An 11645-nucleotide genomic window follows, 5' to 3' on the forward strand; every position below is an offset into this window, starting at 1 on the left:
TCTCTCTCTTCCACAGGGAACCCACTTCTATCATGCATAAGCTATAACAGCCAGAGAGAGGATGTTGCTACACTGCTGAAGTTGGTTTGACGAAGGCCGCGAGTTGTTGCTCTGTAGAGACTGCTCATTGCGGTGGCCAGAAATAGCCATTATATGCCTGTTTGATAGCCCAGCATTTGGCCAGAGGGTGATCATAGTTGCCCTTACACAATGATTGGTGTAGACTTTGGAAAGTTTGGCTGCCAAACTCAGTTCCTTCATCATGTTTCCGAGTTTGTTTACACCAAGCACTTGACTCTTGCACCACACCGCTTCGGAAGAACGTGCCAAGTTTCTCTTGGGAACCTGAAATAATGCGTCACAGTTAAGGTAAAGTTGAAGAGATGAGAAGCCGTCATGTGGAGTGTCAGTTTTGTACATCAAAGCAAGCTTTTCATAGCTTTCTTGGTCGCCAAAACTACCTGGGTGATTCTTGCTGGCCTCGTCATGAGTCATAGTGGCATACGGCCTGTTTTCGTCATTGAGGAACTTGAAGCTGCTTTTAGACAGGTTTCGTTGACCTTCACGCCCTCTCCTACACCAGTATAAAGTACAATGAAACCATACATTCATTAGTAAACTGTTGGGAGTACTTGGACTCATGATAGCACTTGTTTTGAGCTTCCGGAGATCTTCCATCTCAATTGTAGGTTTGTGTTGTACATTGTGCTTTCCTTCTTGCTTCAGGCTTTTCAGTTTTGCGTTAAGCATCATGTTGGAATCCTTGAAGGCTGCATTCTGGGAGATAAGGATCCCCTTGTTGTGTGGAGGGCCATTAACCCTCTCAGTCCCAAGGGGTCCAGGTTGTAACTGCTCTAATTGCCCAAGGGGTGCCAGACAAATATGAGGTGTTTTTGGATACCCTTACTAAATCATTCATATCAAGAAAACCAGAGGATTTTAAGAAATACAATAGTAAAAAAGTTTATTTTCCAAAAAATAATCTTTTCAATGATACCTATTAAAGAATAATATGAATATTTTAAATAGCAAAATTCATTAGGTAAAATCATTCCTTTGATGTTTCAATTGAAACTACTAACATACAAACTGATGTTGCTAATATAGTGCTATAAATCATTTAAATATAGACCTTAAAATTGAGAAATAAGAATCTAGAAATGTAAGAGATATTTCAGTGTACTTGTATTCAATAATTCGTGTTCTATATACACTGAGAACAGTCAAAAACAACAACAGTGTTCACTACAATTTGAATCTCGCGCCATTTTGTTTGAAGGCGCTCATAGGTGCAAGTTGTGGTTCTTGAAACAGTCCTTGCAGATTCGCAGTCCACACTTCTCATATCCTTGCGTGCAGAACTTAACTCTCTTGCCCTTCAAGCAGACTTTACAGTGGCCTTTGGACATTTTCACTGGCCAATGTTCCTCTTGGACAGCACCTTCCACTACACCAACCTTGTGAGAGGAGAAGCCGTTGATCAAACATTTGACCAGTTCTCATTGGAAACGTTTGTTTTTTCCCCCTAAAGTTGACGATATTTTTGTGTAGCGGTCAAATAATATATATTGTTAGGTTATTGGTATTTTTCTCGTTGTACCGTTCGTTGTAATTCCTTCGTAGTTACTTGTGTATTCGTTATGTTAATTTCTGCTTAGAGTCAGCCTTCGTAAATTTAGTCAGTTACAGTTCAAGTGATAATCAGTTACAGGTTCAAGTTATTTTTCCCCAACGTATGTAAGTATTTCTCAAAGTTTTCCAGTTCAAGTTTGTTCCGTCTTCTAATTGTATTTTATGTTTAATTTGTTCTAGTTTGATCGTTTCATAGTAAGTAAATGACGTATGCCAAGAGAATATAAACTAAGAGAAGGAATCCCCGTGCACCATCATGTTTACACTTTGATGCTATTTTTAGAATCTATTCTTAAAATATCATCCAATATCAATTATTTCAGCGTTTGATTTTCTGCACGCGCTCTACGCTGTTTGATAACGTTTTATTGTGCTTTCCTTATGTTCAAATGTTCAACTCTGCCCTGAAGATGACGATGTAGGTCGAAAGCTTTAGAAAATAAATGAAAAAAATACTCCAGAAAGTTGAACAAATTACCAGTAGTAGGAAAGTAAGAGTTCACCAACATCCAGTGCCGGTGCCATCCGGTGCTTGATCCCAGTCCCGAGTCGAACCGCCGGTGTCATTCCATGGGGGCGCTCATTGGCTAAGGCGTCCAGCTATTGTTAGTGTTTTTTTAGATTTTTGTTTTATGGATGCTGTGAGGACATTGCCAACAAAGAAAGGATTAACGAGATTGAAAGAACCAAGGGAAGAAAGGTCACTCTTGATAAACTAATCCATTGGGAAACGGATGAGTCCTTTTGGCAAAAGGCCTTTCAGAAAGTCTGGTTTCGTATGCAAAGAGAATTTCCCTTACCGACATTATTGCAAGCTTTCGACTCTTTCGTGAAGTATGAACATGGTTCAGGAAACCTTGAGTACTTAAAACCAGTCCTGAGAAACTACTTCCACGAACTATACGATAATAACGACAGTGGAAAAATGATAAAACTGATGCAGGAAATGAACCACGTTAAGAGCCATGCCTTCTCAGTATCTGACAAGAAAATCTACCTCCAAGAGCTGGCTAGTGACTTGGCATTCCAGAACATCAATCCTTTGTTTAACAACCATCCCATTATCATATCTTGGGATGTATTCGTCCAGTACTCCAAATCGAGATGCTGCTACATCCCCGAGATTGATGGTGGACGTACCGTGAGAAAACTGCTGCTCAGGATATGCAATTTTGCTATGTTTTCAAACCCCAGCTAGCAATACAAGATCCTCAAGACGGGTGAAATTTTCACTAGTCCCGAAAAAGACATCCGTAAGGCATTGTTCCTCCACAAAAAGTGTACGGATAAAAATGCCCAACTCACTGCTTGACGTTCAGAGAATTTGAGAACTATAAACATTTAAACTATTAACTCTCACGCCGTGTATTTCAAATGAAAGTGTTTCTTCATTAATCGACTATTGAAGAGAGTTCCACACTCCCCCAAAACTGTGCGCGCTAAAATATTAGCGTTATTGGATATAAAGAGCGTGAGTAGTATACAGAATAGGGGTTCTTGGACGGGTGGATCAGGGCGGATCGCGGAACAGCCCTTGCAATGACGTCACCTTGGAAAGTTCAGGCATGTTTGAAATTTTGGATGAGCTAAGCTGTTTTGGAGTTAAGCGAACTCAGGGAATAGAAAATGTACTTAGACAAGCTAGATTGAGCAAAGGGATCTAAAAAAATGGCCCTATGTTTAATATGTCCCGTTTTCCCGAGTGTCCTGGGTTTGTCCTGATCATCCTGGTTTTGTCCTTACGGTCCTGGTTTTGGCCATTTTGAGAAAACTCTCATTCGTAACAACTCTTCGAACCGTCAACACGGTAAACCGAGTGTGCAGGGATTGTCCTGTTCCTGAATGTGGAGCAAAGTATCTTGTCAAGTTATCAAATCATTTAGCTTATGTGCATTGATGGTTTACAAAGAAAGATTTTATTTACAAGAAGCAAAGCTTCATCCCAAATTCAAAGTGATTATACTACTATCTGGAGGAAATACGAAGCTGCAAATCGCTTACCTTTAAACGGAAATTGCAGAAATCACTCCTTTGTCCTTTATTATCATTTGTTTTTCTTTAGACATTTTTTATCTAATATATTATACTTACATTCGTTTTTTATGTATATTTTTAAAGTGTTTTTATTGCGGCACACTCCTAATGGAAAACAGCATTTGTTGATTTAGGCTAGTAGTCCAGCTGTTAGGTGATAAATTGTTCGTTTTGTGATAAAAGCATGAAACTTGGCACATATACTCCTCTCGATGTGCTTGTTGATTTGTGATATGGAGCCATCTGAGATATGGCCTATCTTTCCAGTAATGCGGATGTCAAAAAACGCTATTGCATGGAAACGAGGCTGATCAAAAGAATCGCGTTTTTACCACTTTTTAAGGTCGAATAAAGCTGAAAACAGTTGTAAGAGGTTATGTAAATATAAATAGTAATTGAAGGAGGTTGGGAGAGCGTTTTTGAGATTATCACGTGATCACACACGTGACTCAAGAGCTAGCCGATGTACTTTGGTTTCATCATCGTGTCGCAATAAACATAACTTACATCAAGAGTCTCCATTTGTGTAGTCTAACCTGTCTTAAGTTTAGGCGCTTAAAATTTCCTGTGCAATCTTTTTTTTCTTTTTTTTGCTTTTGTAATTGGACTTCATGAGGTAATAGAATATTGCTGAAAACAGATTAAAAACATTGTGTTAGGATCGAGGATATTGAAACGTTGTGAGAGCCTTTCTGTGTTTATCACTTAACTTTAATTTATTTGTGTCACAATAAATACAACTTACATCAGGAGTCTTTGAGTGAGTGGCCACCACATAAACATAATGCTGTGCAGTCTAAGTTGGCTTTAAAGCACTTGCAATTTCCTGTCAAATATCAAATTAAAAGCGTATAATATCACGTACCAATTACGATCAATTTTATAAAGGTTCGTTTGCGGCTAACAATAGTAATAGTAATAGTAATAACAATAGTAATAGGAAAATATAAGCCGTCTTTCAACTGTGAAAATATATTAAGCTTTTCTTTTTAAACTTATGAAGACATAGCACAATTCACATCTTTTAAAGTGAAAACAGAAGGCAGCCGTTCTCTCTTTTTTATTTTATTACCTTTGCCTAACCGGGTCATTAGAGTTTATCAGGAGTGGTCCTTGAGGATGCGTGAGTCCTGCCTTTTGGGATCCCATGGCAGGCCCACTCTGAATTTGGAGTAGAAGCTCTCCGAAATTGGATGTCACAATTGGATCGTCAATGAAAACCACATGGTTGGTTTTTGTAAAGAATATCTCTTATAACAGGCTTATGCGGACACCAAAATGTAAAAAAATTATTTTGTCATAATCTTTCATAACTATTTATACGATTTTTAAAAATCACTTAAATACAAATGTTTTTCATTAAATTTTAGAATTAAAGGTGGAATGAGCATAAAATTGACTGAGCAAGTGAGCATTAAATTATTTACAACATCTACTATTTCTTGGTGGCAGGCCATTTGGCTTTGAATAGGTCTTTCATTTTGACATTGCTCACAGTTACATGCTATTGTTTTGAGAACATAATACAGAGAGAAATTGAATACATTTTTATTTGAGTGGATGCCATTGAGGAAATATAATGAATTTATTACATACGCTTGACCCTTGTAGGATCTGGATAATCAGCTAGGTCATCAGCGACTATCGCTCTGATGACCTGCTTCACGCAGTCTGGATAAACATGGAACTTAATATGGTGGTGTAGGGGGAAAACAGACCAATAAGAAAATAGTAAGTCGTTAAGCAAAAGAGAACAAAAAGATCGAAAATAACAATGGTAAGTGAGAAATGGCTAACTAAAGGTGAAGCGTTCGTTCATCCCATGCGGATTAACTGTGCTAAGCAAATAAATCAAGCGCATTTCTTTTGTTTTGCATGAACTATTGCTACCATGTTTTAAGCAATGACTAAAAACAATAACATTAGTTTCCGAGTGGTTCGCAGAAATAAAATATCAAGAAACTGGTTTAGAGAGGTCTTTATTGGAATATCGTAAAGGTGGTCTCTGAAACGATCACCTAATCTTCGTCCAGTTTTTCCAACATACAGCATGTTACAATAAGAGCATTGAATGCAGTAGATGGTGTTAGATGAAGTACAGTCGAAGTGATCCTTTATATTAAAGGTAGATTTAGGACAACATTATTAACTACATTATTGGACGTAATATTGAATGCAATAATAAAGTTGATTAGCTGGTATCACCGTAGCTCGAGTTGGGACCGAACCCTTTATTAAAGCCTTGTTCATTTTCATAGCCATTCCCTCAATAAGTAGAGGTCTTCGCAAATAACACGAATCTTCGAAATGAGCCGAGCAAGGGGCGGCATATTTGTTTACGGATTCCCCAGAATCTCTCCTATGCCTTTGCACAAACTTCACTCATTTTTCTCGTATAACGGGGTCAACAGGAAACTGATACATAGTTATGCCTTCGGAATAGCTCAAGTTGGTGCAGCTTTGATCGTTTGGTGCACCAGCAACACAATATTGTCCTCCTCTTTTGGTTTTTGGAACACTCGCTTTCATCTTTCTCTTACTTTGTCTCTTCGTATATACAAGCTGCCACTAGTACATGAAGAAAAACTGCAATCAAGATTTGGTGTGCTCTGCTTGAAATAATTAAGTTTTGGTGGGCTGGACTGATTTATAAGATTAGGCGGGCTGGGCTGAATGAGATTTGAAGGAGGGCTAGTCGGCTGGGAATGGATTTGATTTGGCTGGCTCAGCTGGAAATGGGCATGATTTTGCTTTCTTTCATCAAGTAATGGTCTCTTATTCTTTTTATTAGGGGTCGAAACGTCTTCGTTGTCAAGCCTCTGTTCTTGAATAAGGTCCAATATGTGCTTGACTAGACCCAAAGTTTTCGTTCCTTTCTCCTTGCATGAGCTCAGAATGCCTGCAAATGCACCAAGCGTCGATGATACGAAAACATTTTGAGTTCGATTCTTGTTTGCATCCGACTTTGACCCTGCGAACCATTTGGTGGGAAATTCGCCTCCATGGATCGTAGTCAATTCTTTTATCGCAACCTCTTGAATATCGCTTGGAAAAACCTTGAAAAACTTTGATCATGTATAGGTGCCAACGACAAACCAAGAAGTGAATGCGAGAGGAGAATAAAGTTTTGATTCTTACGCCATGACCATTGGCCATAACCATTAAAAGCATTATCCTATTGAAGCTTGAAAAACTGAGCTGCTTATTTTCATCGAAAGGAGTTGAAAGCAACCTTCTTCATGCTGTTGATATTATCATTCGAAGCCTCTGACGATTGGATAATGCTAGTTGATTTATCACCTACTCCATGCTTCCAAGATGTACCGCTGGGACAGAAAAAGAAGGGTCGGGGCTCCTCATGGTGAAGGTCTGTTTTGTTAATTCCCTGAAACAATCAACTAATACCATTTTAAAGCTATCGTGAACGACAAACATCTTACCGCGTTTGCTCAAGCGTTAAACCTGACACTGACTAGACGAGCGGCCGCCTTTGTCGCGTGGTTGATTAAAGTTTTGACTTTGAACATATCAAGTTTGAAGAACACAACTAACATGTTTTTGTAACGCTTTACAAGGTTTTGAAACTTTTTATTAACGTTTTATTTCGTCACTAAATCACTAAATTTGCAAAAACTATGCGCATAATTTAAATAATTCTAGTTAATTTTCTCAATATTTTATTTTATTAACAATTTGGTTAAATATCCAAACTTTTTTGACAGCTGTGAAAAGCGGGAGCGACTTGGGAGCATGTGAAAAGATCGCTATTATACAATAACAGTTCGTTTGCAAGTTAGACTAGCTCAGTGTTACAATGTCTCTTGTACAACTCAAAGTGTATTATCCCTATTACTCGATTGAAAGAACAATCTTTATTAACGAGGAAGATTTATTTAAGATGAACTTTTATGCCTTCAAAGAGAATATTTTGGAGGAGATACCACACTTGAAAAAGTCTTTAGACTTCCGGCTGACTGTTCAAGATCATGGCAGTGAAGTTGATGTATATAGCGCACTAAGACAGACCATAAAGTCTGTCTGCGCGGGCGTAGGACTCGGGGTGGCGGGGGGCATGTCTCGTCTATGATCTAGGCTATTCTATATACTCTATATTTTATATTTTATTTTTTATTATTTATCTATTTATTTAATTTTCCCGTAGTTAGCGTGATAACTTAATGTATAGTTCCTGCTGACAATAAAATGTAGATGTAGATATACTTTCTTTTTCCAACATCAATTGAGAATGATTTTAGAGACAAGCTCCACAAAAGCTATTGAAGTCAAGGCACTTGTGTTTGATGCACCAGGTCTAACATCTCCCCCAAGAAAGAAACCTCTTGCTTATAACTCACCTTGTGTGTCAGATAATCGACCGTCAAGCTCAACATCGAAAAAAAAAATCGCTTTTACTGACTTGCCAGTATTTGCCAATTTTATAGCATCTGAGCTAGAAATGTCTTCTACTGCCTCAATGACTGCTAGCTTTAAATGGTTTTTCGCGTTGTGTGCCAGCCTTCCATTCAGCAAACCTTTGACTTTATTGAAATAAAACTCCACTGGGTTCAAATTTGGCGAACAGGCTATTGTTATCATAGCAGTATAAATATGACCGATCTGACTTTTATTCTTCACTTGACTCTAAAGATGACTTTCGCTCAGGTTGTCGAAACGGCAGTCACATCAAACACATCAAACAGTCCCTCTCAGGACTACATCCACCCGCATGATCATATTACTTCGATTAACATTCATTCTCCTGGGTTCAGGCTTGAAGGGATGAAGAAATGAAGTACAGTAGCAACTCTAGCATTGCAAGTTAGTGTCATCGGCGACGAGTACGGTAGTTTTGTCCTTAGCAGATTTCACAGCCGTCTTAGCTATCAGGACATCAGTGTCGCCTTTGGAATGGCGGTGAAATGAGCAAACATTTTATGCTCTAATTTATTCATTTTGATTAACCATTCTTTCTTTTATTCTTTAAAGTAGGATGGAATTTTAATTTCATAAGAAAAAGAATCATAATCTTCCAAACTATATTTGTATTTATAGTCATCTAGTATACTATCATAACGTCTAGGAATACCATTGACAATAACGACTACCACTTGTTTGGTAGGACTAATGATATAGTATTTCAGTATAATTACCCACAATAATTTCCATTTCTGATTACCACGTAAATCGAAATGTCGTATTTTTCACATGCTTATACGAATATCTTTATCCATTACTTTTCTCAAAATATGATACCGATAAGCCCTTGTAATATATGGCTTTTTTAAAACTTTCTTTATCACAGCTTTCACTAAATCAAAGACGTCCTCTCGTTGTAATACGAATCTCGATTTTCTCTATCATCCGTCAATATGCCGTTCTCCTCTATGGGCTTTCGATTCGTCGTCGAATATTACCGCACTCAATTCTTTCTTTAAGGTCATTATTACGCAGACGCTTTTAAGTATCAAAATTCGCATTAAAATACGAACCAGATACTGAAAATAGAAATCATAACGTTAATCTCTTTTCACTTGAAAAGAGCAAAATTAATATAACAGTGACATATGATTTTCAACAAGAAAAATGTTTCGTAATTTACAGGAAATTCTAATATAAATTGTCATATATTATAGTTAGATTTTAAATAAACATAATATTCACACAAAATGACTATCACGCAAACAAAAAAATGTCCAATATGGAATTATAAAAACAAGATGTATGAAAAATAAAAACATACCAATCTGACAGATGAGTCAGACAAATTCTCAAATATAGGGATCCCTGACCCCTTACAGAATTGAGATCTCTCGCTGTGCATTGTTAGGGATATCTAGCAGATGGAGCAAGGATATTGTGTCCCACAGATTGCATTATTTTGCAATCCTTGTCACTAAAAGGTGCAAAATAGAATATAAATGATTTCTTCCGAAAAGTAATTAAACATTTTGGGATAACATGATTATTACAAACAAAGCTACCTTAAAATTGGGAACAGCTGCACAAGCTGTGCTTGGGTTTCCCCTTCTAGGCAGCCTTTTGCTAAGATCAGCCATTTCAAAAGGCCAGCACCAATGAGAACTGTTCTGCTATTTCCTCTTGGTACTGCGGCGACATCTCGATCCAGCAAAGCTACATCAAAGATGTAGTACTGTTTTCTTTTAGAGGGAAAAGAGTTCTGCACCCTGCCTCTCCCTTTTCTCCTAGTTTGAGAGGCTCCTGTTGTGGGAATCTGTTCAGTTTGAGTATAAACATTTTTGAGGACAAAATTTTCCTTTCGCAAGTTCCAAGCGCTTAAGAAAAACAACCATTTCTATGCTCTTTAAAGCCAAATGTCAGAAAAAGTAAAATGCAATAAAGAATAAAACCCAGCATTTCAATTCACTATAATTACCATGTTGGCAGTGCATAGTTACAAGCCCTGGAAACATCCTGCACACCTTATTAAAGTGAGGACCCAGAGCAGCTTTAAGTTAATACAACGCGTTTATTAAGCTTTCACTGCCAATACAACCAATAAATGGCATACGAATATGAAATACATGGCATTGATACCTAAGGGTCTACCCCGTACATCTAAAATGGAATTAGTTGGAATAAACACTGCTAGTTTATTAGATAAGACAATTTTACATTTTCCATAAATGCTTTCACATCACTGTCAGAAATGTGAGATGTCGCAACGGCTACTGTCACTTTAATCTTGTGTGCCCTTGCTGGTACATGTCTATCCCCTTTGCTCCATTTTGCCTCATCAAGCACCTCGCTATTTTGAAACAAATATTCATATGTTAGTTATAATTACCACAATTACTGAACTTATTGTCTGAAGTGACCAGTTCTCAAAAGTGATCGTGAGTCATACTCACCATTAGGCATTTTCCAGCTTTCCGTTGTCTAATAGTTGAGATAGCATAAGAGCGACATCACGGTTCACTACCGCCTTGGGTTTCATAAACTTGTCTATTATTTCTATACAATTATTGTCTTTTGGATTATTGGGCTGCCTCCTTAGCCTGTGGGTCTTTCCAACATGTAAGTCCTTATTGCCATAAAATACCATATCAACAGCTCTAACTCGCTCTCCAACTAGGGCAACATTTCGTTCTTGAAAAGAAATTTTTTTTGTGAATAATTCCATAATGTCACAGAAAACTAAAGAAAATAAGACTGGAGACAGAGACCCGACGGCGCGTGATATCCAATTTCTACTTAAAGTGTATATCAGGTCTAGAATTTTTTTACGGTTTTGTCATCTCTAGATGATATAGATAATAATAATAATAATAATAATAATAATAATAATAATAATAATAATAATAATAATAATAATAATAATATTTATTTATACACGATAAGTTATATACAGCGTAGCTGATGTGGTCGTGTTCTAATCCTAGTTCCTAAGCTATACTAGTCCTCTCACTCTCACCCACACACATTCTCTTTCTCTCTCTCTCTCTCTCTCATTCTCTCGATCTTATCTACTACTAAGCTAATTATTACATAATTTAATATTTTGACTGGAAAGAGATATTACATCTTTAGTTGAGATATGTCCTTTTTAAGTTTTTGTTTGAAAATAATGGGGCAACTCGATTCTCTGGTATTGTTGTTGAGCGCGTTCCACAGTTTTGCACCCTGGTACCTTATTGCCTTTTTTCCATGATTGACTGTATGGAAAAGAGGCAATGTTATTTGGTTGGAACTACGTAGGGAGTAGCCAACATCTCTCTTTTTGATGTGGTCCTGCAGTTCCTGGTTGGAATCTTGGTTGTAGTAGCACTTGTGCATGAAAACACCCAGCTTGATAGTGTAAAAGAACTTGAGGGGTCTCCAAAGCAGTTGGCACCTTATCTCTGTTCTTGGGGTGTTCCAGGGCAGCTGGTTGATAAATATTGCCAAAAAATCTTTTCGATTTCGAATTTTTTTCACCTCGAAATCAGCCTTCAAAGTTAGATTTCTGGCGACGCCCAGTC

General features: G+C 37.5%; 1 protein-coding gene across 1 annotated transcript; it reads right to left on the minus strand.

Moving 5' to 3' along the window:
- Positions 1-30: 30 nt before the first annotated feature.
- Positions 31-785, minus strand: LOC148907558 (uncharacterized). Its single transcript, XM_089035668.1, has one exon. It carries the CDS (start codon positions 751-753, stop codon positions 31-33), a length of 723 nt encoding a protein of 240 aa, XP_088891794.1. The 5' UTR covers positions 754-785.
- Between the last annotated feature and the right edge of the window lie 10860 nt (positions 786-11645).

This window comes from Actinia tenebrosa, unplaced genomic scaffold, assembly GCF_029948245.1.
Source record: "Actinia tenebrosa isolate PJP-AT-01 unplaced genomic scaffold, QUT_ActTen_1.0 PGA_scaffold3__52_contigs__length_22856419, whole genome shotgun sequence".
NCBI classification, from domain to species: Eukaryota; Metazoa; Cnidaria; class Anthozoa; order Actiniaria; family Actiniidae; genus Actinia; species Actinia tenebrosa.